The 26,004-nt window shown below is 45.6% G+C and overlaps 2 protein-coding genes across 9 annotated transcripts in view; one reads left to right on the top strand and one right to left on the bottom strand.

Moving 5' to 3' along the window:
* Positions 1–236: 236 nt before the first annotated feature.
* Positions 237–9,480, bottom strand: FAM53C (family with sequence similarity 53 member C). 2 transcript variants are annotated; one of them, XM_008141792.3, is made up of 5 exons: positions 9,398–9,480; positions 5,845–6,074; positions 5,171–5,228; positions 2,906–3,690; positions 237–1,953 (listed from the first exon to the last, which is right to left on the bottom strand). In XM_008141792.3, the coding sequence occupies exons 2-5, from the start codon at positions 5,920–5,922 to the stop codon at positions 1,696–1,698; spliced, it is 1,179 nt and encodes a 392-aa protein (XP_008140014.1). In that variant the 5' UTR covers positions 5,923–6,074; positions 9,398–9,480; the 3' UTR covers positions 237–1,695. The 2 variants fall into 2 exon arrangements, with proteins under 2 accessions (XP_008140014.1, XP_008140023.1); XM_008141801.3 differs by lacking the exon at positions 9,398–9,480 and adding an exon at positions 8,942–9,187.
* Positions 9,481–9,589: 109 nt separating this feature from the next.
* CDC25C (cell division cycle 25C) overlaps positions 9,590–26,004 on the top strand; it is a 33,564-nt gene continuing 17,149 nt past the window's right edge. For 2 of the 7 annotated variants that reach the window (XM_054717892.1, XM_054717889.1), the window contains exons 1-8: positions 9,590–9,718; positions 14,919–15,005; positions 15,319–15,524; positions 16,450–16,544; positions 17,555–17,600; positions 20,066–20,099; positions 20,275–20,364; positions 21,588–21,686. In XM_054717892.1, the coding sequence (XP_054573867.1) occupies positions 15,331–15,524; positions 16,450–16,544; positions 17,555–17,600; positions 20,066–20,099; positions 20,275–20,364; positions 21,588–21,686 (558 nt within the window). In that variant the 5' untranslated portion in view covers positions 9,590–9,718; positions 14,919–15,005; positions 15,319–15,330. Of the gene's footprint in view, positions 9,719–9,826; positions 9,890–14,918; positions 15,123–15,318; positions 15,525–16,449; positions 16,545–17,554; positions 17,601–20,065; positions 20,100–20,274; positions 20,365–21,587; positions 21,687–26,004 lie in introns of those variants that run through there. The other 5 variants (XM_054717891.1, XM_054717890.1, XM_054717894.1 and 2 more) reach the window with 5 other exon arrangements.

The following is a 26,004-nucleotide window of genomic DNA, read 5'->3' as shown; positions in this document are numbered from 1 at the left end:
AGTGAGAGTGATAGTTGAGGAGACAGAGACCAAATCAAGACTGCCAGAAACAACCCAGGCCTTAACAGAAGCCCAGGCCATAGGATATGATTGCTGTGGCCACACAGGACCTACGGACCAGATACTGCCCTTGAAAGGCAAAGGCCCAGCCATGCCGTAGAGGAAGGGGCTGGAAGAGTTAGGTGGCCTTCTCCCTGCTTCCTCTTTGCCTTTCTTTGTGGTGATGGGAAGAAGACACTGTAATACACAAGGTTGCTTGGGAAAATGGATTATTCTAATAAAACTTTATTTTTTCAAACACGGCCACAGAGGCAGGACCTCATGTTTAACACACACACAGACTTATGGATTTTTTTTAATATAAAACAAAGTTTACGAAAAATTTTTTTCCACTTTTTGTATTTGTAATCCCATTAGCACAGGGACTTTGGCAGCAGGTGGGAGTGAAGGGCAGCTAAAGCTGCCACTGGGCAGTCACCGGGCACAGGAGGAGAGCACCAGCCTGGGAGTGGCTTCACTCACACACGCAGGAATACTCACCTACTGGTCAGCCACACCACACACACAACACAGATGCAGATGTCTACCCAGCGTCAACCACAGCCCCGTAGAGATGCGCTCCACTCTGGGTAAGCCCAATATGTGAAAATCCAAATAGTCAAACAGCTAAAGTAGAGGGAGGTTGCTTGCTTGCTTTACAAAAGAAGCAATCACAGGCTGCTTTTAAATGGTCAGCAGTCCAAATGCATCAAAGGTCAGAGGGTGAGGGGAAAAAGGTCCCATCAGTAAAGAGGGAAAGAAAGAGATGAAGCCCTTCAACCCTGCCTCAGTTACCCACATGTGCTTGCATCTACTTAGAGTGAGAGAGGCAGGTGGTATACAGCCTAGGCAATCTGATAAGAAGAAAAGGCCAGCTCAGAATCAATGTGAAGAGCCCTCTCCAGCCCCAATACTAACTATCTAGGGGAGGGGGGGTGGGCCTGAGGAAAAGATCATTGGCTGAGGTCACAGCACTTAAAAGAGCCTGCAGTACCCCCAAACAGAATCCTTTGCAGAGCCAGTGGTGCTTATGGATTATAAGCCTGGTTCCAGAGCTACTTAGGAAAAAGAAAAACTTGGTGCCCTCCTTTTGACTTCTTGAACAAGCCCACTGTCCCATGAAAACTCAAGATCCTGGGGGTATCATGATGCTCTACTATTAAGGAGCAACTGCCTTCCTTCCCTAAGGCTACGCAAACACACCTTTACACCTTTCCTCAAGTATACTCCCAAGCACACACACACACTCGCACACAATGTCTCCGAGGAGGCTGAATGAACCCCCCACCCTGGCCAAATTCTAAGACACAAGTGCCCTTTGAAGCAAAGGGGCTAGTGAAATTCCCCGAGCTGGGGTCAGCAGACCCCTTCCTTCCCTGCCCGTTGCTTTCTCATTGGCAGGGATACTCACACTCAGGGCCGCCATGGGAAGGGTCTGCTCTGGGGCTGTCCCTCCCGCCAGCTCTGTTTATCTTGTCCCGGCCAGTCTCTCGGCATGGTCGAGCTTCCTGGAGCGAGATTTCCGGCTGCCCTGAGTGGGAGCCCTCCACTCATCCCCATTCCCAGGCTGGGCCCCCAGTCTTGGAGCCTCGACACTTGTTAGTAGCCATAAGAGAGTCAGTCTGTGTGGCCCCAGGAAGTAGTAGCCTCTCAGTTTTAGTTCTCCTCAATCAGATTTAAGTCCAGGTCCCCAAAGTCCTGCTGGCACAGTGTCCGCTTACTCAGCGCCTGCCGCCCCCACCGCACGGACCCCTCCTCCTCCTCTTCGCTTTCACTCAGCACCTGGGAGGAACCCCCAATGGGGCTGCAGGAAGCAGAGAGGGGTGGGGGGCTACAGGCCATGAACCACGGTGGAGAGATGCTGCTGCCTTCCCGGGCTGTTTCTTGGAGACAGACACCTCCTGAGTATGGTTTCTGTCAAATAAACAACAAAGTTAAGAAGGCAAAGGAAGATAATAACATCCCAGAGCACCCTGGCCCAAGCTGTATTTCAAAGTGTCCTGTCCCTTAGTTACCCTCTAAGGCAGGAATCCTAGGCTTTAGGGTGAGGTTTATGAACTCACTGATAAAATTTGGAAAATTCAGTGACCATGTAACATTTCTTTGAGGAGAGATCTCATAGTTTCCATCAGATTCAAGATTCAAGACTCATTTATAAGCTTCATATGGGCAGAAATATCATCTGCCTATTTCACTACTGTAATGCCAGGGCCTATACTGTCAGAGCCAGGTACATAGTAGGTATCCAAAAAAATACCCGCCGACTGGTTAGATGGATGGCTGTGAATAAGTGTGTAAGTTTGCAAAGAGGTTTGTGACCCAGTGGTATAGCAGGAAGAGTATGAAAAAGTGGGCAAGTATTTAAGATAACTGCACTCATATTGGGAAGTCAAAAACATATGCTGAACAGATGAACGTTGCAGCAGCCTGTTTTAAGCTCTCCCAGACCCACTTAAAGCAGTGAAGGGCAAGTGGCAAAACCATCCTTGAGCACAAACAAGGAGGGGTGGGGCAATGATGATGGCACTCTGGCTTATGCATTCTAAGAGTGGAGGGAAAGTGCCTCTAGCAAAACAATCTGGGAATCCCTATCGGAACGTTTAACATGGGTCTCACCCATTTCTCTGGAATCCCCAGGACTGAGGAGTTTCACAGGACATGGCACTTCAGGATTCAGTGCTAAAACCAGGACAGTGCTGGGCAAACTGGGATGGTAGATCCCTCTAGTGAAAGCTCAGATATAAAGGAGCTCCAGGGGAGGCTCTGCCAGGAAGGCATGGAACTAGGGCAGCTTAAAAGTGAAAGAGAACACAGTCCCTCTGCTCCCATCCAACCATTCTAGCTTCCTTAATCCGGCTGGTCCCACCTGATTCATCTTGTCAAAGTCCAAGGAAGGCCTTAGCCTCCGGGGGTCCTCCTCGTGGCGCCGCTTCACTCCAGCTTTTCGGGCATCCAGATCACAAGGCTGTGAGCGGCTTCGAGGAAGGTTGCGGAGGCCTCGGGGTCGCCAGGGCAGCTCTGGGGAGGATGCGGGGGAGCTCCGGGCAGAGGGCAAGAAGCGGCTTGCCTGTGGGCCCAGGCTGGGTGATAGGGAAAAGCGGCGTTGGGGTGGGCAAGGGGATAGGGATTCAGCATCACTTTCCCAGGAGCCACTTTGGGGGGAGGCAGCACAGGGTTGAGAGGAATCTTGGGTCAGGGCCAGGCTGAAGAAAGGTGGACTGTAGGGTCTGTGGGCTGGGGCACATTGAGAAGAGGCACTGGGAGCTTGGAGGAACCTGAGGCTGGAGACCCGCTTTGGAGGGCTCTGGTGAGGCACCTGCGGCCCACCCCCTCCACCACTGCCTCGGTGCTTGATGGGAGTCCACAGCTTGGAGGGGGCAGGCCGCCACACTGGCTGCCAGCGAGACAGGTCCACGGGCACTGAGAGTGAGCGGCAGTGCCTCTTGGATGGAGGGGTGGGGGGCACAGGAAGCTTCTCTGGGTCGGGGGGCTCAGGGCTTAGAACTTGGGAGAGGGGCTGCTCCGGTGGGGAGCTTCCCCGGCTGGGTGGTCTGAGATGCAGGCTCAAGCCTGACGGGTGGTAGCTGAGGTTGAGGCTGTCCTGAAACTCGGCACAGGAACAGTGGGGCAGGCCCCTCCAGGAAGCACCTTCTGGAAGGCATTCATCATAAAAAGAATATTAATGATAGCCAATATATTTTTAAGAGCTTACTATGTTCCCATAATGAACATTTTATGTGGTTTCCCAAAAACCTATTATTATGCCCATTTCACAGATATGAGAAGTCCAGTACCTTGCCCAAAGTCATGTATCAATCAAATGACCAAAACAGGATTCAAATCCTGGTCTATCTAAGGTTAGGTCTTTTAACTGCTATGCTATTCTGCCTCCATTATGATGAAACACATGGAATTGAAAATACACTCTCATACAGCGCCTTGCCACTCCCTCTCAAAGGTAAAACAATAGACACGTGTCAGTGTGCCCCACTCATCCCTCACTCCACTCAACCTAAACCTACTTTGTTCCCCAACCGCCCACAGCTGGCCTATCCTCTCCTTCCTTAGCCTTTCCCCTTTCCAAGTCTCAACAGCACCAAAACAGGAGTTAGGGTTGCCAAGGAGTAAGAGGTAATCAAACAGGTGAGAGATCACTTTTATTGCTAGGGAGGGCAAACAGGATGTAAAAGGCCTTCGATAGTGGAACCATGCTTGGGAAACCCTAAGACTTTATGCTACTTGTGTTCCTGCGCCTGGTCACCCAAATATGTTGACTCCTTTCCCACAGACCTGCTCTGAAATCCAAACAGATTGGGGGACTGAGGGGTGGAAGAGAAAATGGACTAAAATGAATGGCCCTCACTGAATTCTAACCAAAACTCTGACTTCTGGGAGGCAGCTCATTAAGAGACAAAGGGCCTACTCCAAGCTCCTCTGGCTGACTGCATTCTGCAGAAGCTAGATATTTGGAACAACTGATAAGTATACGAAGTCATACTTGATGATTGAGAAAACCCACACTTAACATTTTTAGTCCACAGTTCTGCCCCCTACTAACCTCCATGAGGGCAGGGACCATGTATCCTATTCTGTACTTAGAACATAATACCTGGCTCACAGCAAGTATTTAATAAATCAGAGGAAGAAATTAAATGAAGACGCTTTTGCCAACTTACTTCCCTTGCCAGGTATCCTAGAAAAGAAAATGAGCTGCACAGCATCATGGGTTAAAGTTCTGGTTGTACAATAGTGATGCCTGCCCCCATGATCACAGACCCTTTGATTGAATAATTTATAATTTATACCTCAGATACACATTCACCTGTGTAAAATGACTGACATATGTACAAGGCTATTCATTATGGTTTTGTTTGGAAATAACCTAATGCACATTAATAAGAGACTGGTTAAATAAACTATGGTACATCCCTACAGTGCAATAATATAAAACAAGGAAATGTTCAACATTACATAATGATATATAAAACAGAGACAAGTGCCCATCTCAGAAGGTGACCCTGACAAGAATGTTGTGGAGGTAGGCTACCTAGTCCTGGTCACTGGAAACCAAAGAAATATGTGGATGGAAGTATGGGCATACACACATATATGCAAACACACAATACCTTACCAGGCACAAGCTGGAAAGGGTTCCCACAGTTGGAGATGTCTGCATGATCAGGCAAAGGCTAAGAGAGAGACAATATCCATCATGATTCAGGTTCAGGACAGATTTCCAAGAAGCCCTGTTCAGCTCACCCCTGCAATTCCTGGGCTATAGGGATGTTAGGAACTCTTTTTTTTTTAAAAAATATCTTTATTGATTTCTGAGAGGAAGGGAGAGGGAGAGATAGAAACATCAATGATGAGAGAGAATCATTGATTGGCTGCCTCTTACACGCCCCACACTGGGAATCAAGCCCGCAACCCAGGCATGTGCCTTTGACTGGAATTGAACCTGGGACCCTTCAGTCCCCAGGCCGACACTCTATCCACTGAGCCAAACCAGCTAGGGCTAGGGACTCTTAAAGTGTTCTCTTGTCTTCCCAAAGTTAGTGAGTAAAATAATGCACATCTTCCAATATTTCAAACCCTTCTCCACCCAAGTTTTAGTGTCCCTTCTCTATCAGTGGAAAAATCCCTGCTTTCTTCCTTTTGGGGTGGGTTTCTTGAGCTTTTAGTGGACTCTTCCAGTATAAGTACCATGACTCATATGGCATAGGACAAGGGTGAAGTAGTAGCAACAAACAGCCTCTGTAAAAAGGGGGAGGGGGTCGTGGAGAAGCAGGAAGACTGGTCTTTTACCAGACTGATGCTGAAGCGTGTGCATTTCAGCTCATCCAGAGTCTGTTTCTGTAGCTGCTCAGTGATCAGGGTTATCATGATTCTCCCCAGGATCTGACTTGCACACTTTGGAGCAAATGATGGATGTCTTCCCTGTTGTTCTTCCAGACCTCACTCGTGAGCCGTCTTCTGCCACTGCAGCACCATTCTAGCACCATTGGGACTTCCCTCTCCAGTCATGCCTGCTGAGTCTGCCAATTACAGAGGGACCAGCCCCAAGTGATATTAGAGATGTACCTGGTCCAGAGGTGGAAAATGCATGGCACACATACCACAGCATCCCTATGCCAGGCCTCTGGCAGACATCATTAATTGATCACAGCTTTTTCCTGCTAAGCCTAAACATAGCCTCAGACACATTATAAGCTTGGCAGTCCAGATACCTAGTAAAATGAACTGGAGTTGGCAAGGAAATTGAAACCTATTTGCCACTCCTAACCTGGTTCATGCTCTGCTGTCTACCCAGAATACAAGCACCACTTAGAAAACAGCTAAGGTGAGAAAGAGGAATGACCAAATGGTTATTTCCATCCTGATTAGCCCAGAAGCAGAGAGGTACCCTTTACCTAGACTACAGAAATAATAATAGGGAGCAAGAGGAGAAGTGGTTGGAATGACTTTCTGCTTCAGACAAGAGTCAATGAGGTTTTAAGTTCTTCCTTAGCCTGACCGGCTGATGTAATTTTCCAACAGATACTGTATATATTCTCTTATAAAATGAGAAGATAAGGAAATGGTACCAGGGTAATGCCAATTATATTTCAACTCAATAGATGTTAAAAACAACTCTGTGACTTTATTCAACTAAGTTTTTAGCCTGATCTGACTCAAAAACCATTAATACAATTAATCAAGACTCTTTCTCAGGTCAATTTTGGTAAAAACAAACTAATTCTATCAGATAATAGGCTTTGAGCCCACATAATTACCTGACGGATCTTACTCAAGGGAGGAGGGGAGGTTAACCTAGTGTCTTCATACTATTCTGCCTATTCCCAGAAGTGACTAGCAGGCTGACCGCTCACCAGAGGGTATCTGTAGCATCTGCTGGTAAAGAGAATAAACTATCTAGAAATCTCAATCCTGATCCTATTTGCTGTGGCAGTTTTGGCAAATCACTTAACCTTAGTCTCAATCTACCCGTGTAAAACAGGCTGAATAATCTTAATCTGTCACATACAACGTAACAGACAATACCAAAATGTAAGAAGCATACCATCTGGCCTGTACAAACCAGGAGTCCACATAGGCTGTTCCTCATCCCTCCTGTTTGTTGCTCTACAAAGCCTCCGGCTGCCACAAGTGATGATAACATGAGGAAGGCAACCAGGTTCATCTCTTTGATTAGATGCCAACCTCCATCACCTCAATGACACCCAAAGGGGCTCTTCTGTGACCTTGGGGGCAAGATCACTTTCTACTTTTACAAAAAAGAAGGGTTCATCTCTACCCCATTCCTACCTCAGAGGGAAGCATGCCACAAGGAAAAGCAAAGAAATACACGTGGACATACTTGGAGTTTTTTGGAAGAAAGGTGTGGGAACAGTCAATTATCAGTCTAGTTAACTATCATTTTCATGCATAATTATTACAACCCTGAATGAAGTTCCAGCTTCTTGAGAGCTCTCTTCAGCTGCTTCCCCTACTATGTTCTTGTGGGAGAAGCTAAAGCTTATATCACTTCTGCTCTTGGTTTCTTAACTCTACCCTCAAAGATCAACCAGAGAGGAAATCGAACTGCAGGCTTTTACCCCAGAGAGCCTAGGCTTCAGGCTGACAACAGGCTGACTAGTCATGAGGAGCAGAGTGTGAAGCAAAACTCTTTCAAGCTTTTCATGAGGCATTTGGCCAAACAGCAAACTCCCAGTCCTCTCTGGGATCAAGTGAAGAGAGTGATTTCGTGGTGGTTTTTTTTTTTTTTTCCCCTGCGTTTTAATTGTTGGGATGTGGCCACACACGGCGGTAATTGGAACAATGCAACTACCACCATGCAACTGATACTCTCAGCCTGAGTTTCCTAAAACAGGCCAGGCTGAGAGGGGGAACAGAACGGAAGCCATAAGGAACAAACCAGGACACAAAAGAAGGCAAACCAGCTCCGCGAGGGGCCTCCTCTTTCTCGGGCAGGCAAAGAAAAAAGTGTAAGAAGCCCTCTCTTGCCGCCTTCCTTCCCCTTCCATTTTGTATTATCTGAGGGGCAGAGACTACCCTGAATGTTCACTAAACAAGTTAAAACTTCTCAGCTTAACTGGCACGGGGCTCAGCCCTGCAAAGAGCAGCAGGCCGCTAGGCCCTCCCCACAATCCCACCAGGCCCAACTCAACCCAGGCTTTCCCTCCACCATCGGCCCCCTAAAATAAAGGCTGGGCCCTCACCCCACCTCCTATTGGATGGCAGTAACCCCTGACATTCGGGTTTCAGGGATGCTGAGGTTGTGCTGAAACCTGGAGAACCTAGCATCAAGTCAGGCTAATGGGGAGGAGAGTCGCAAATCCTCTGGGGACCTTCCCTCAGGTCCCAGCCCCAAACCTCTTGGGGAGACTGAAGGAAAACATGAGGAAGCAGGGAGGTGCATGAACAGGTAAGTGGGGGGTCTGATTGCTCTTCCCCCATATGGCTCTGGTGGAGAGAGGGGTGACAAGTGGGGCGAACCCCTCCCCCTCACCCCGATGAAGAAGCAAGAGGCTAGGCCCCCCTCCAATTTTCAACCTCCCCCTCGGTTGCCCTGCCTGTCCCCGCGGGGTGGGGCATAGGTCGTCCGCGGGCCCCTATGGGGGCGCCAGGGCTCGCTCAGGGGGGGGCTTGTGGCTCCTCTCTTCCCAATTAGCTTCCATCATCGGGCCGCGGAAGCGAACTCAGGACGCAGGGGATGGAAAGGGTCTGGGACTCAGCACTCCGCCACCCCTCCCCCACCGGGTCCCGTGCTCTCCCCGCGGAGGCGGCCGGCGAGGCCCTGCCGCGCGGGCGGCCGGGCTGGGGGAAGGGAGAGAGGGAAAGAGGGAGGGCCGGCCGAGGAGCCCGCCCCGAGGCCCGAGCGCCACCTGCCCTCGCCACCTACCGCGGCTCCTCCAGCTCCCAGGGCCGCGGCCGGAGCAGCTCTGAGCGCTCCGTTCACCCCACGGTGTCCTTAAAAGGCGCCAGCGCGAACCAACGGGCCTCTCGGGCAAGTGGGGGAATCTCTCCTGCCCACAGAGTCCCCCTGAACTGTCCGCGGGGGCTCGAGACTCGCGTCGCTTCTCTCTCGAAGTCTTTCTTAGGTAGTGCTGCCAGGAAGGAGCCCGGTTCTTTGATTTAAGGATGAGGGCGGTTTCCTCACTATGGAGTCACCCCCTCCAAAGTATTGCAGAAGGTGGACTGGCCCAGTTGGAGACACCTCTCGAAAGCCGCGGGGGAGGCCGCGTCAGACGAAGGTAAACAAAGCTATCGCTCCCGCCCTCCATTTCTACATCGGGCCAAGGACAGCCTTCTAATCGGTTCGGGCCGCTTAATAAGAATTGGCCAAGGTCCCTCTCACCTGTTCTCCTCTCCCACCTTCTACCGCCGCCTCTCTGAAGGAATCCCCATTCCCCCAGCAGAGGACCCGTCCGCGGCGTGAAGGCTTCTGGGAAGTGTAGTCCAAGCGCCGATTAGGGCCTGCTCTAAGTCCCAGGAGCCCCTCTTCCAGCGGCCAGATCGACTCGAACCGTCTAAACCCAGGACTTACTACAGCTGGGGGCTGTTCCCGTTTGGTTCTGTGATTAGCCCTCACCCAAAAACTTTGTAAAGCTGAGGAGGGCCCAGGGCTGATCACTCCTTTTCCTCCCTCTACGCACCGCCCCCCCTTCAACAGGATGAGGTAATGGGATTGTGATTATGACATCATAGGCGGCTCAGTAACCCGCGTGGGAGGGTGTGTGTGGGGGGCGGGGGGTACGGTAGTTACAGCTGGACCACTTTCCTTAAGACTGGGAGGGAGGAAAAAGGCAGATGGGGAAAAGATGGTGATGGTGCTACATTTCCTCTTCAGGTAGAGTAAACCACCTTTTATTAAACCACCACCACTGCCACCACAGCCAAAGTTTAAGTCCTTTTCGAAGACAATGTAGGCGTTAGTAGGTGAAGAGGTTGGGGAATAGGAAGATGGTTTCTGATTCTTATGTAAATTTGAGTCTCATCAATCAAAGAAGGTTTAGAGAGACAGGAAAAACATGGACAAGGAGAGGTTTTAAACAATGCCTTCGTGTTGTGATCTCTTTGTAGGCCAGAATTTTAGATTTTTTTTGTAATCGATGGGAAAGTAACAGTCATGCAAGTAAATCCTCACTACTACATTTAGCAACAGGTCCCCTGAAAGGTATCTTTTCCCTAAGTAATGTGTACCCCACTCAAATCTGGGACAGATAGGTAGCTGTGATCAGTTAGGAAGTAGAACCAGTGGTGGGGATCTTCACAGAGCCTGGGAAGGGAGGAGTCAGAGCCACCTAGTCCGCAAACTGAAAAAGAAAAGTTAGGTACTTAGTAAGAAAATGGGGTCAAAGGAAGATATACCTCACGTTTCCTTTGCCCTGCCCATTTCCCCCTGGCAGAAGAACTGGCAGGGGCCTGAAGTTACAGGAGATATGGTTTCCAATAATTACTGTTGTGGCGCACTTATGTGCCAGGCACCGTGCTACATACTTTAAATATGTATTCTCATTTTTGCTTACAATCATCAAATGGGGAAAAAAAATCTTATCTGACATGAAATGGCTGGAGAGGTTAAGGGACTTCCCATGTGGTAGACAAAGGTGGTATTTTAAAAAGCAGTCTGAGGCTCTAAAGCCCTTGATTTTCACCACTAGATAACCCCCCTTTTTTTATCATTAACCATACTTACTAAAGTTAAATGATTGAATATAAGAAGTTAACATTGGCTCATTTGAAAAACACTGAAATTGAGAGTTAAAAAATAACAAATCCTGCAAGTTAGGTTTCAAGCTTCGCTTCAAAAGAAGATTACACCTCTTTCATCAAGTATGAAATAGCCCCCAGTGCAGCCCATTACAAACTATAATTAAATATCCTTATGCCACTTTTAGTTCTCAAATTTTTTTACTCATGTCATGGTATTTTTTCCTGCTGCCCCATTTTCCTTTTCTGTTCTTGGACTACTAGCTTGAACCCCATCTTAATTGTGACCTCATAGACCAAACCCCATCTCTGACCCTACTCTAGTGGGTTTCAGCAGAAGATACTACCTGGGCTCCCTGCTGGTCTCCATCCAGATTCTCTTAGGGTTCCAGGGTCTGGAGCCAGTCATCCAGGAGGTCATCCAAAGGGGTGGAATCCATTGGTTCTAAGAGAGGAGTCTCCATTCCCTGCCTAGGAAGGCAGCAAGTTCAGAGGAGCATGCACCTCATTCCAACTCTCCCTTTTTAGCCAGTGAAAGTTAAATCTCTGCAAAATGGGAGAGGTGGGGCTCAGTCCACCACTCTAGGAAGAAATCAAGAATAGTGCACATACCCCTCAGCCCTCCTGCCCTGCAGAGGCTGGCTGGGGGGATCCCAGGAATGTAGTGCTTTTCTCCATTGCCTGATCTGGGCATCCCAGGAGCGGCGGCTATACCTCCTGTTTTTGTTTGGCGTTTGAGGATGAAGTCCTGGCTGTCGTTGTGCCCTGGCAACAATAGTTATGAGTCAGACTGAGATCAAGGTGTAGGGGGCACAGCTCACTGCTTATCACGGTGAATCAGGAGACTTATTAGGGATTCTCTGAGAGTTAGGTATGATCAATGCCCTCAATCCAGAAAAAACCTTCAAGTCAGATTAAACATCATACTTCCTAACTCCCCAAAATTCTTTCTTCTGGGAAGGTTAAATTAGATATTCCAATTCCCTCAGAAGTCAAGATAGAGGTAAAAGTCAGTATTTGGCATCCCTTTCAAACACACACTACCTTTCATACATTTAGTTGTATGTGTGCACATAAACTTTCATGTGATTAGGTAAATACATTTCAGTTAGCCAAGTCAGCTGGAGGCATGAGGTAAAAATGGTTGGAAAGAAAAAACTTCATAAGCAAACGTGGATAGAGGGTTGTTGTTTTTTTAAAGATAGGCTTTAAGAAGGTCTTCTGGACTAAGTATGACTTAACCTTGGGGCTAGGTTGCAGGAGAATTTGTTTTAGTAATACTCCAAGTTTGTGAGAGCACTCAGATTCTAGTATATTTCCATCACCTGACATTGAACCAAAGCCACTTGACTGAGACTCTTGTGACTACCCACAACTACACTCACTTGGGGACCTGCTGCAGAAAACACTGGTAACCAGGTGTGCGCTTGCCATAATCTATCTGCTTTTGCCGCCGTTGTAGGATTATTTCATCTGTTTCTACCTCCCACCTGCGGGGAAGTATATAGTGGCCACATGAAGTGTCATTATAATTATCAAAGCAGAAACCAACTCATCCCACACTCCCTTAATCCCCAGTGTGATTTTCAAACTCACCTGGCCTGGCAGGGCTCTGTGCTCACTCCCACACTCACCATTTCTACTCTACAGGGTAAAGACTCTTCACACTGCTCCTTTCTGGGGAAACAAATTCTACAAATGAAAAGGGTATTTTAGGACAATACCCAACTGACTATATTGCGCTTCTAAGCCACTACTATAACCAAGATCCTGACACTAGATAAAAGGTTGTATTTCTGACTTACTGTTTTTCAAAGATAAAGGTTGCATTTCTAATTTGTTTCCCAAAGTGTAGCCTGCAAGCCATCTGTATTCATTGCCCCATTCTAGACCTATTGAATCATCATTTTAGGGGCCTGTATTTTAAATAGCTTCCAAGTTTATTTTAATATTTTTATTATTATGGAAAATTCCAAGTATGCAGAGAAGTAAAGAGAATAGCATCATGTTTTGCTACTCAAAGTATGGTCCCTGTACTACCTGCATCAGCATCAGCTAGAACAGTGGTCGGCAAACTCATTAGTCAACAGAGCCAAATATCAACAGTACACGATTGAAATTTCTTTTGAGAGCCAAATTTTTAAAACTTAAACTTTTTCTAACGCCACTTCTTCAAAATAGACTCCCCCAGGCCATGGTATTTTGTGGAAGAGCCACACTCAAGTGGCCAAAGAGCCGCATGTGGCTCGCGAGCCGCAGTTTGCCGACCACGGAGCTAGAAGTAAAGAATCTTGGGCCTCAACCCAGACCTACTGAATCAGAATCTACATTTTAACAAGATCCCCAGGTGATTAGTATACAGATTAAACTTTGAGAGCACTGATATAATGGATCCCCAGTTACCCATCACCCAACACCCATGGCCAATTTTGTTTCATCCAGACCCACCACCACTCCCACAAGAGTATTTAAAAACAAGTCCCCAAAATTAAGAATAAATTCTTGCCGAAACCAGTTTGGCTCAGTGGATAGAGCGTCGGCCTGCGGACTCAAGGGTCCCAGGTTCGATTCTGGTCAAGGGCATGTACCTTGGTTGCGGGCACATCCCCAGTAGGGGGTGTGCAAGAGGCAGCTGATGGATGTTTCTCTCTATTCGATGTTTCTGACTCTCTATCCCTCTCTCTTCCTCTCTGTAAAAAATCAATAAAATATATTAAAAAAAAAAATAATAAATTCTTGCTGGGCGGGTGTGGCTCAGTGGTTGAGCATGGACCTGTGAAGCAAAAGGTCATCTGTTGGATTCTGGGTCAGGGCACAGGCCCTGATTGCAGGCTCAATTCCCAGTAGGGGGCGTGCTGGAGGCAGCCGATCAATGATTCTCATCATTGATGTTTCTTTCCCCCTCCCTTCATCTCTAAAATCAATATATATCTATATAAATCTGTCATCATTGAGGTTTCTATCCTTCTCCCTCTCTAAAATCAATAAAATATTTATTAAAAAATTAGATTATTTTAATATCACCTAATTAATGTTCCAAGTTCCATAAGCAACCAAATTTTGAGATCCTCTGAATTGTGATAAGAATTATGCCAAGCCCTAACCGGTATGCTCAGTGGATAGAGCGTCGGCCTGCGGACTCAAGGGTCCCAGGTTCGATTCAGGTCAAGGGCATGTACCTTGGTTGCAGGCACATACCCAGTGGGGAGTGTGCAGGAGGCAGCTGATCGATGTTTCTCTCTATCCCTCTCCCTTCCTCTCTGTAAAAGATCAATAATATATACATATTTTAAAAAGAATTATGCCAAGAACTAATTCAACTCCCCTGCTTTCCCTGAAAAGGAATTTCCTTTACTCACGTAACTTAGCGTCTTAGAGATGTTGCGCGCTAACCGGGAGATCTTACTAGAAAAGCTCTTGGGCGGGGCCCATGACGCTTAGCATCAAATACACACACCTGTTTCGTCCCGGCATCTGCCACACTCGCGGCAAATGCTCCATCTCCAGCGGAAGGGTAGCAGACTGAGAGGGGGAAAGTCCTTATAATATACGGGAAAGAAGCAAGGAAAAAGAAACGTCTAAAACACCTCCTAGCCAAACTAATTCCTCCAAGTATTAACGACTGGACATCGCAAGTGCTAGCGAAGTGCAATTTAAATCTCCCGGGGTCCGAGGGGCGGAGCGAAGGGAAATTTCAGGAAGGGCGAGGCGATTGGCCACAGGTAAAGCCAATGGTACGCCAGACTCGTGTGGGGCGGGGCTTACTAAGCCCTGCCGAATGCTGGCGGGCCAATCGGCATCCTGCTCTGGTTGTGGGGTGGGGCAAATTGGGTTCCTACCAGCGCAAGCTCACGCCCCCGGGTGATGTACGAGCCAAACGATTGGCTGATAAGGTTCTGGGCGGGCGCGGAGATTGGCTGACACAGCTTAGAGGCGAGCGGGGATAGGTTATTGGGAGGGCGGAAGGTTTGAATGGTCGAGACCTGTGGCTGTTGTTCTGCTCCGCGGCTGTAACTTCGACCCTCTGAGGAGAGAAGCGGCAAAGCCTCTCCATTTGGCAAGTAAAACTGTAGTGTGGTTAAATTGCTTCCTTTCCCCCGATTTTCTTTAATTCTGCTCAAGTCTTCGCTTGTGACTGACCCCCACCACTTCTCTTTCTCCTGAAGGTAAATCTCAGACTCAAACTTGAGGTAAGACCAGAGCCTTCCCTGCGGGAACCAGAGCCCCACAAACGGGAATTCAGGGGACCTAAGGTATCGTCGCGAGTTAGGAGAACTGAGTTCCTTCGGGTCAGGAGTCACGAGCTGCGGCTCCAAACAAGTCAAAGCCTTCTTTTTATTTCCGCTTTAAAGTCTTGGGGTTTCCTCTCGGTAAGTTCAGGTTCCAACGAAAAGGCCAGGCCGCTTCGGGCAAGTTGTGAGTCTCCGTTTGGAGATGCCCATCCTCCAATACCGCTCCACTGGGCCACAGCTGGGAAGGGTGGATGAGGTTGTGAAAGCTGGACCACCTGTGATGTGCCTGTATAGATGACGTTCTTCTCTTAGCCAGGTTTTCTTTCGTTCTTAGTACTCGGAGACTATGTCTGCCGAACTCACTTCATCCACAAGAGAGGAAGGAAGTCCTGGCACAGGACCCAGTTTTAGATCCCATCAGAGGAAGATATTAAACTTGCTCCTGGAGAGAGACACCTCCTTCACCATCTGCCCAGATCTCCCTGGAACCCCAGTGGACAAACTCTTTGGCGATTCTGCAAACCAAAGCATTTTGTCTGGGTAAATCCACCTTTCACACCTTATCTACTTTGTTTTTCTAAGTCTTAGTCCCTGACTAACCATATAACTCTTCTGACTCTCAGACTTCTTTTCTGTGATATAAAAATAATCTTATCTTACTAGGATCTTGTGAGAATCAAATGATGTGACGTCTTGGAAAAGTCTTTGAAAACTCTTTTGCATTATATGAGTTGGTCACTTTATTAATAATAGTGTTATTGTACTTTAAATTTTGTCCATGCCATGCACTAATGTCGTAGTCAGCAAAGTTGGAGAGGTATAGACTTGAGAAGTTCTAGAGACTCAAGGGAAAAGTAAAATCTGTGTGCTCTTGTATACAGAGCAGAAGATGTGGGGTCAAGACCCATCTCAGTCAGTAAACTTTGGTTCTCAATAAAAAAAAAAATACTGTCTCAGTATGTTGGTGAGGAGAAAATTAGGTATAGATTATCGGAGTAGAGAAAATGGGGGAGATTTTCCTCATTCTAGTCTAGAATATCTCCAAAACCAATTTCTTTGTTTGGATACTGTTCAAATTATGTCATAATCATTGAGAGCTATTTTTTTTTTTAAAAGAAGTTTCATGTGAATGGGAGCAGAACAGGATGGGTGTTTTCTTTCCCTTTTTTTTAAATATATCTTTATTAATTTCAGAGAGTAAGGGAGAAGAAGAGAGAGAGAGAAGCATCAATGATGACAGAGAATCATTGACTGGCTGCCTGCACGATTGGGGGATTGAGCCCGCAGCCCAGGCATGTGCCCTGACCAGGAATCGAACTGTGACCTCCTGGTTCATTGGTCAACGCTCAACCACTGAGCCACCAAGGCCGGCGAGAGGTGTTTCAAATTGAGGATAACATGATCTTTGCTTTTTAAGGATATTACATCCTAATGTGATTATTGATGTACTATTATGTCTCAACAGAGGAACCCCAAAACGTTGCCTTGATCTTTCGAATCTTAGCAGTGGGGAGATGTCTGCCACTCAGCTTACAGCTCCTGCAGACCTTGATGGAACTGGTAGGGAGAAGGGAGGTAAAGGCTTCAAGGGAAAGAATAACTTTTAAGGGAGAGGTCAGGGTGGTAAGATAGACATGGAAGGTGGTAAAAGTAAGCAGAGAGCCTTGAAGGTGGAATTCTATGGGTACCTATAGGATTTATTTATTTATTTAAATATATATTGATTTCAGAGAGGAAAGGGAGAGGGAGAGAGAGAAACATCAATGATGAAAGAGAATCATTGATTGGCTGCCTCCTGCACACCCCCTGCTGGGGATCAAGCCCACAACCTGGGCATGTGCCCTTGACCGGACTCAAACCTGGGACCCTTGAGTCCGCAGGCTGATGCTCTGTCCACTGAGCCAAATTGGGTAGGGCCCTGTAGGATTTTTTAGGAGAATGCTCAAGCCAATGGGAAGAGACAAATAACATTAATAAACATCACTTTGCATTTGAAAATTTTAGACAGGAAGGAGTATTTTGTTGACTGATTAATAATATAAATTGAAACTCACTGAATGATGGGAATGGAAATAATAATTAAGACGAGAAGTGGGAGAGGACAACAGGGGAAAAGGGGACATATACTTTCAACAATAAAGAATAAAAAAAAGAGAAGTTTTATAACCTAGTCTAATATCAGCAGAGGCAAAGAAACCCACATAGATAAATACTTTGTCAGCGAATTCTTGCATTTTTATAGTGTCTGAGCCCTAAAGGAATGTGTTTTACTAGTCAGTCATTTTAGTATTTATTGTAATTTTAGATTTCCTGAGTGATAAGCATTCTTTTCTATTCATGAAAAAAATCTCTGTAGCTTAGTGCATTATTTCCTAGCAGTTTGTCTTTCAGTGACACACGTGAATTCTTAAGAATCTAATAACTTGTACCTTGTACCATGAAATTGGTACCTAGCAAGAGCCTTTTTTTTTAGAGGTCAGCTTTGAAATTTATATGGCTTACTGGTAATAAAGAAAATCAGAAGGAAAGACGGGATGCATGGACAAGAATAATTTCATATCTAATTGCAGGTCCTTTGGATTCTTCAGAACCTCAGGAAATACAGTTAGCTTGGAGGTAAATTCTTTTGCTAAATAAACTTTCAATGCTGGTACAGGGATTTTATCCTATGCAAACTCTACAGGGCATGGAACATTCACTTTGGAGGCCTAGATCCTTTCCTTGAAAGGTTGTTAAGTTTCCCAGAGTATTAGTTAATTTTAACCATCACACACAATCAGTATTATCTTTAACAATGGAGGAAAATGGTATACTGCACTTAGACATAGGCTGTTACCTGCATGTGAGTAGTGCTGTATCTTAGTGCTTAAAACTCACTGACTTAGTATATCTAGTGTAAGCTCTAGAATCAGAGTGTCTGGATTCTAGTGCCCTACTATTTCATCAACTGTGACTCTGACAAGTTTCTTAACTCAACTGCACCTCAGTTTCTTAAGAAACAATGATAATGGAGATAATAATAGCACTTCTTATTAACAGCTATTGTAAGGATTAAATTTTCATTTATTCCTTAGCAGCAACTACCAAAGCATTTTATAATATTTATTATTACTCATGAGGATTCTTTGTTGGAGATCTTAAAGTGTTCAGTCAGGGAATACTTAAGGAATGAAAAAACAATTCTAATTCAACTTCTTAAACTTATTGTAAGTTTTCTATTTGACTGTATTTTTACCAATACTTGCAAAAAAACTTCACTTTGTATTGCTTGCATTGTCTTTGAATTGCTTAAAATGCCCCAACTCATGTAGATCAAATTAACTCCTGTGAGCGGTGATAGAAATTCCTAAAAAAAAAAATAAACATTTGCTCTCAACAGTCACTGCTTGAAAATTAGTAAATTATAAATTGTGTCTACATAAGATGTAGAACAAACTCATCATCTTTGGTGTGTGTGTGTGTAATGTAATATATATATATAGAGAGAGAGAGAGAGAGAGAGAGAGGCCCAGTGCACGAAATTCATGCACTTGGCGACTTGGCGTGAGGGTGGGGGTGGGGGTGGTCCTTCAGCCTGGCCTGCGCCCTCTTGCAGGCCAGGAGCCCCAGGATTGATCACCCCACAGAGGGAGGCCCCGTCCACTGCTGCGGGCTGGGTAGCCTGGGCCTCCCTCTTTGGTGCAATTGCGGAGCCCCCCAGATGGTGGTCTGGGCCTCCCTCTGCAGGGTGATGGCGGGGGGGGGGGGGGGGGGGGCCCCCCCCCCCCCCGACCAATCACATTGCACCCACCTTGGCAGCGGCAGTCAGTGCTGGGTCACTGCTGAGAACCACTTCCAGCATGTAATAATTACAAGAGTTCCGTCAAAAGGTTGATGGGACTTGGGCGGCTCAACAAGGGTGAGCCACATATGTAATTTACCTGTTGGAAACGGCTAAGGCACTTCCCCCAAACCTGACTAGGATTGTTAGCTGCCAGACAGCTCAGGGCATTTTATTGCCTCCTATTGGCCAAACACCTGAACAGCTGTAGGCTATTCCCCAAACTGATAATGCTTCTGTATTCTACCCTTTGATACCTTACCCTTTGAAATGTATATTTCCACCTTGCCTTAGGATAAATTGTGTGAATAAAAGCAGGGTCCTGAGTGAAGGAGGAGAGTCTTCAGTTCCTTTTAGCTGAAGCTCCTCTGACCCCCAATGCCTTTCAAAAATATCTTTCGTCTTTGGACTCCTTTTTAATCATCTATGCGCAGCCCCTTTCTCCAGAATGCTGAACCCTTTGTAAGGCTGGGAATAGAACCCCAACATTTATGGCGCCCTAACGAGGGACGCCAACAGGTCACCGCGGTGCCCGCGACCCAGGAGGGACTGAGAGGTCAGCAGTTCAGCCTGCATGCCAGTCCCCACCCATCCAAGCCTGCTGCGTGCATAGCCCGGCATTTGGTCATCTGTTCAGTCGTTTTGGACATTATGGACCCTGGTTCTTTTTTTTTTCCTTTTTTTAAATATTTTTTATTGATTTTTTACAGAGAGGAAGAGAGAGGGATAGAGAGTTAGAAACATCGATGAGAGAGAAACATCCATCAGCTGCCTCTTGCACACCCCCTACTGGGGATGTGCCCGCAACCAAGGTACATGCCCTTGACTGGAATCGAACCCGGGACCCTTGAGTCCGCAGGCCGACGGTCTATCCACTGAGCCAAACCGGTTTCGGCCTGGACCCTGGTTCTTTATATATTAGGATATATATATATTTTTTATATATATATATATTTTTACATATATATGTGTGTGTGTGTGTGTATGTGTATGTGTATATATATATATATATATATATATATATTGTTTTACATACATATATATGTAAAATGAGGGCCTTATCTCCAGGATGTCACTCAACATCTTAATATTTACCACAGAGATCTCCCTACATATTATTGGAAGAGACATAATAGCAAGTAGATATAGGGATCCTAGAATGCAAGAAAGGAAAAGTTGGGATGCCCCAAGCTACTGATGAATAACCAAATAGTATTTGGGGCTAAACTGACTGGCTTTTTTTTTTAAATCTGATCTGCAGGAATCATCACAAGCACCTTATAAAATGCAGCCCAGTGAGTAGCTCCTCTTTCTTGGGTTTGGTTTTGTTTCTCAGGGCACAGCCCACCTTCCTAGACCCCACCTGACCCTTCCCGCGTGCTGAGGGAGAGTTAGATGTCTCAGGTGGAAGATGGGGTTTCCAGCTGTGGCGGGAGGTGTTGGATGTTCTCAGAAAACTATCTTTTGTAGGGACAGCCGCTTTGTAGCACTCCAAAGGCTTTGGACCATGGCAACCAGAAGAAAGATGCAATATGTAGCTCATCCACAAATAAAGAAAATGTGAGTCTTTAATGGAAACCTAGATACATTAGCAGTTGTCTTCCTTTAAGTAGAGCAAGTCATCCCTATCATGAGACCTTGAGCTTGTTATGCCTCAGTATGTTATACAAGCAGCATTGCTATAGGGAAAATATTATGGGTTTTGTTTTGTTTTATTTTGTTTTTTTCTTTTAAGATTTGACCCTAGAACAGAAACCTAGCTCTAAGTCTTACACTGTAGGACATCATTATACTCATGTTTGTTTGTTTGTTTGTTTGTTTATTTATTTATTTTCCTTTTTTTTTTTCTTCTTTTTTTTTTTTTATATACTCATGTTTAGTTGATTAGTTTCCTTAACAAAAATCTGTTAATAAGGAATTTAGGATTTAAAAAAAAAACACCAGATAAGGATAATGTACATAACTTGTTCACAGACTATTTATTTGCATGGTTTCATGTACAAGAGTTCTTGTTTCTCATTTCTCCTGTAATCTAGCTTTTTGGTTCCTTTTCTATTAAACTGTGGTCTGAGCTTCAGGCCATCCTTGAGTTTCAAGTTGTTATCGACCTCTCCAGAATCACTAATTCTCTAATATCTCCAGCTAATCTCTTTTGCTAGCCATATTTTTCTTTTCCCTGTCTCTCATCATTTCCTCTAGGTCATTATCCATAAAAGATAGCTGCTGTTCTCCTTTTCTCACATGAACTAAGTTATGCCCATGTTTTTGTCTGTCCTACTCAGCTTTTTCAAAAAATTTAATACTGCTGAAACTGGTTTGGCTCAGTGGATAGAGCGTCGGCCTGCAGACTCAAGGGTCCCAGGTTCGATTCCGGTCAAGGGCATGTACCTTGGTTGCGGGCACATCCCCAGTAGGGGGTGTGCAGGAGGCAGCTGATAGATGTTTCTAACTATCTCTCTCCCTTCCTCTCTGTAAAAAATCAATAAAATATATTTTAAAAAAAATTTAATACTGTCCTTTTTAATCTCCCTTTACTCATTTTTTTAAAATTCTCACCTCCTCCCTAGTCAGGCTCCCTTTTTCCTTCCTTCCTTTGGCTTATGAACATAAAATTAGTATCACCCAAAGCAAATCCACATAACATACATCAACTCCAAACCATAATTTGTATCTTTGGGATGGAGGGTCAACCTTGATGACTTATGTGTTCCATCAAATGCAATGTTTTTGGCAGGCTTACTGACACTTGTCTTCCTCCAGCCAATGTAGTTTTTCTTATGCAGGAAAACAACACTTTGAAGCCCTTGGAATGCTGGGCACCCAGGAACCTGAAGTTTCAAAAGAAATCAGGGGGGCCTTACATGTCTCCCCTTTCTCTACTGGTGAGTCACTGGACATCATCAAGGGTCAGCTGAGATGTTGTAGGATATGGGATGGTAGATCTGGATTTATGACCCTTCGAATTTTTCTAAGCTGGCTTGAGTGAAAAAAGGGGTCAGAGAAGTAATGTTTGAACAGGGAATGAGAGGAGACGTATGTCCTCTGATCTTTTGTTTAAATTTAAGGAGGAGAAAAAGTTCTTAGTCCTTTTTAAAATTTTCTACCTTATTCTTGAACTCTTTCCCCCCTTATTTTAAGAGTACTGTGTGCCCAGTTTGAAAATGATTTAAAAACATAGGAAAGTATAAAAAAGAAAATCTCTACCTATAGAGAAAAACCACTATTAACATTTTACCTCATTTCTTTTCAATCATTTAACTATATGAACAGTTTTATGAAGTTGAGGTCATACCATATTTATAACTTTATATTCTGTTTTTATAAGTTAATATTAAAACTCTTAGTAAATATTTTTTATTAAATTTATTGGGGTAACATTGATTAATAACAGTATATAAATTTCAGGTGTACAACTTTTTCATACGACATTTGTATACTCTATTGTGGGCTCACTATGTCAAGCCTAGTCTCTTTCCGTAACCGTGTGTTTGACTCCTTTACCTACTTGGTCCTCCTTCCAATTCCCTTCCCCTCTAATAACCACCATACTGTTGTCTGTATTTTTGAGTTTTTTTGTTTGTTTGTTTTGTGTTGTGTAAATATTTCTCTCTTTTCCGCATCCAGCTCGGCTAGAGAGCGGTCCTTTTCCTGAGTAGGGGTGGCTGGGGATTGAGAAAATGAAAGAAAGAGACAGACACAGAGATAGAAGGAAAAAGCTGGGGCTGGGTGGGACCACTGTCCTCTCACATGGACAAGGACAGGAACAGTGACTCCGAGCCCATACAGCACCCATACATCGTGTTTATGTTATACATCAGAAAAACAGGAAGTTTTATGAAAAGTCAAGACAAAGGAGATTATTCGCATTCTAGGGTGGGCCTGGGTCTTATTCATTCCTGGTGCTTGGCTGGATTTACATAATAAAACCCACCCCCTGACACCTGGGCTGAAGGTCAAACCGACAATACTCTTGCCTTTTGGCAGAGCATGTTTCCAGGGCGTGGCTTGGCCGACTGCCCTGGATTCAGCTGACAATTTAAAGAAATGCCCAAGTGCCTTCCCAGGCACTCTCCACAGTGTTGTGTATTTGTTTGTTGCTTTTTGTCTAATATCCTACATGTGAGTGAATTCATATGGTTCTTGTCTTTTCCATCTCACTTATTTCATTAGCATGATAGTCTCAAGATCTATACATGTTGTGAAAAATGGCAATATTTCATCTTTTTATGGCTGAGTAGTATTCCGTTGTATGTATGCACCATATCTTCTTTATCCAATCACCTATTGAAGGATCCTTGGGTTGTTTCCATGGCTATTTATATTATAAGAACCCAGTAGCCCTAACGTCGTAACAACCAAAGACAGGTCACCAGGAGGCTGCATGCGTGGCAAGACGCGCACGGGTGGGCAGGGCTGCATGCGCAGTGAGGCGCACGTGGGTGGGTGGGGACTTGACTCTGGGTCCCACGGCGCTGCGGGACTTGGGGGAGTCCTGCGGTGCTGGCGGGACCCAGAGCCAAGTCCCATGGCGCAGCGGGTCTGGAGCCCCGGGTCTCACACGATTTCCCATGGGTATGGGTCTTGTGTGATTTCATGTGCTGGGTCACTAGTTGTGAATAAAAACGTCGTTATTATTATTTTTTATTTTTTAAAATTTAATAAATCTTTATTGTTCAGATTATTACAATTGTTTCTCCTTTTTCCCCCCCATATCTCCCCACCACCCGGTTCCCACCCCCCCTCTGTTCTTACCTCCCCCCCACTGTCCTTATCCATAGGTGTATGATTTGTGTCCAGTCTCTTCCCGTACCCCACACACAGACACCCCTTTCCCCCTGAGAATTATCAGTCCACTCACTCCCATTCTATGCCTCTGATTCTATTATGTTCACCAGTTTATTCTGTTCCTCAGATTTTTAATTCACTTGACTTTTAGAATCACTTGTTGAAATGTATTTTTTTAAAAATATATTTTATTGATTTTTTACAGAGTGGAAGGGAGAGGGATAGAGAGCTAGAAACATCAATGAGAGAGAAACATCGACTAACTGCCTCCTGCACACCCCCTACTGGGGATGTGCCCGAAACCAAGGTACATGCCCTTGACCGGAATCGAACCTGGGACCTTTCAGTCCACAGACCGACGCTCTATCCACTGAGCCAAACCGGTTTCGGCATGAAATGTATTTGTTGTTCATAATTTTTATCTTTACTTTTTTCTTCTTTTTCCTCTTTTTAAACAATACCCTTCAGCATTTCATATAATACTAGTTTGGTGGTGATGAACTCCTTTAGCTTTTTCTTATCTGTGAAGCTCTTTATCTGCCCTTCAATTCTGAATGGTAACTTTGCTGGGTAGAGTAGTCTTGGTTGTAGGTTATTGCTCTTCATCACTTTGACTATTTCTTGCCACCCCTGTCTGGCCTGCATAGTTTCTGTTGAGAAATCAGCTGATAATCATATGGGTGTTCCCTTGTAGGTAACAAACTGTTTTTCTCTTGCTTCTTGTAAGATTTTCTTTTTGTCTTTTGCCCTTGGCATTTTAATTATGATGTGTCTTGGTGTGGTCCTCTTTGGATTCCTTTTGTTTGGGGTTCTGTGCGCTTTCTGGACTTGTAAGTCTGTTTCTTTCATCAGGTGGGGGAAGTTTTCGGTCATTATTTCTTCAAATAGGTTTTCAGCGTCTTGCTCTCTCTCTTCTTCTGGCACCCCCATAATTCTGATGTTGGTACGCTTGAAGTTGTCCCAGAGGCTTCTTACACTATCTTCAACTTTCTGAATTCTCTTCTCTTCTTGCTTCTCTGGAGGAGTGTCCTTTGCCTCTTTGTATTCCAAATCTTTGACTTGATTCTTGCGATCCTCTAGTCTGCTGTTGTGTCTATGTATAATATTTTTTATTTCAGTCAGTGTATGTTTAATTTCTAGTTCGTCCTTTTTCATATCCTTGAGGGTCTCGCTCATATCCTCGAGGGTCTTGTTAAATTTATCGGCCTTTTCTAGGAAATTCTTGAAAAACCTTATAACCGTGGTTTTGAACTCTATGTCCAGTCATTTGTTCTCCTCCATTTCTTTTGTTTGTGATCTGTTTCCTTGCCTCCTCATTTTCGCTGCTTCCCTGAGTTGGTTGGGTAGCTTTGTGTACTAGGTGTCCTATTGGTTCAACGGGTCAGCCTCCCAGTTACCTGAGGTGGACGCTCTTGGTGCACCCCTTAGTGGACTGTGTGTACAGCCTTGTTGTAGTTAAGACTTGATTGTTGTTGGTGTCACTGGGAGGAATTGACCTCCAGGCCAATTGGCTGCGAGGACCCGCTCTATCTATAACGGAAGAATTGCTGTGCTGGAGACACAGTAGGGCTTTGGTGCTCACTGAGTCTGCCTCTTGAATGTGTCCCTTATGAGAGTGGTTGAAATCTGGTGTCATCTCACACCAACCACTAGATACACTAGTGTCTGGATCTCCAATGGGGTGCAGGTCAGCTACTGTCTGAGGCCACCCAGCAGGAGCTACAGCAAGAACTACAGTTTTCTCCTCTTTGCTTGGGCAGTTTTGGAGCAGTCTGACTGGAGCTGCAGCTAATTTGGTTAATCTGCCACAGAACAGGCCATTTATATGCAAAAGCCGCTGTGTGGAGCCTGGGTGGGTTTGTAGGATGTGTGGGGCAGGGTCTCAGGGTGGGGCAGGGTCTCTTGGCATCACTAGGCTAGGGCGTGACAAAAAGCAATGGCTGCCGTCAGCTGTCTCTGCCTTTCCGTGTTTCCAAGTCCCCGTGTCCCGCGCTCCAGCGCAGTAAACACTGATTGCTGGGCGCACCTCTGCAAAAAAGTCACTCTCACTTTCCGACCCGATGGCCGAGAGTCCAGCTTCTCCCCGTAGGCGTCTGGGTCCCTCGCGTGTCCCAGACAAGCTCCCGATCGCTCTGGATTTCAGAGCGATCGGGAGCTTGTCTCCCTTCAGGTTGAAGAAAAGCCACGCGTCCAGCCGCCCGCCACCAGCCCGATTCGCGCACCTCCGTACCTCAGCTTTTCAGCGTTTGTGCTCCTTTCTCTTCTTAGTTGTAAATCATTCACTCAGCCAGCTTTCCCGTGGTTCTGGGTGGTAGACGTTTTGTCTTTTAGTTGTATTTTTGAAATTGTTGTGCGAGGCGGCAGTTTAGTTGTTTAACTTTGCCGCCATCTTGGTTCCTCTCTATTATTATTTTT

This window comes from Eptesicus fuscus, chromosome 6 (assembly GCF_027574615.1).
Source record: "Eptesicus fuscus isolate TK198812 chromosome 6, DD_ASM_mEF_20220401, whole genome shotgun sequence".
Classification (NCBI taxonomy): domain Eukaryota; kingdom Metazoa; phylum Chordata; class Mammalia; order Chiroptera; family Vespertilionidae; genus Eptesicus; species Eptesicus fuscus.
This window is presented reverse-complemented; position numbering and strand designations above follow the sequence as displayed.

What these genes read in the sequence shown, in the direction of transcription:
- FAM53C (XM_008141792.3), bottom strand. Translation starts at nt 5,922, where the DNA reads ATGATAACCCTGATCACTGAGCAGCTACAGAAACAGACTCTGGATGAG. An exon ending in CACGCTTCAGCATCAGTCTG is followed by an intron (nt 5,229 to 5,844) that starts GTAAAAGACCAG and finishes TCTCTCTCTTAG; the next exon opens with CCTTTGCCTGATCATGCAGA. An exon ending in ACTTTGACAAGATGAATCAG is followed by an intron (nt 1,954 to 2,905) that starts GTGGGACCAGCC and finishes TTTATTTGACAG; the next exon opens with AAACCATACTCAGGAGGTGT.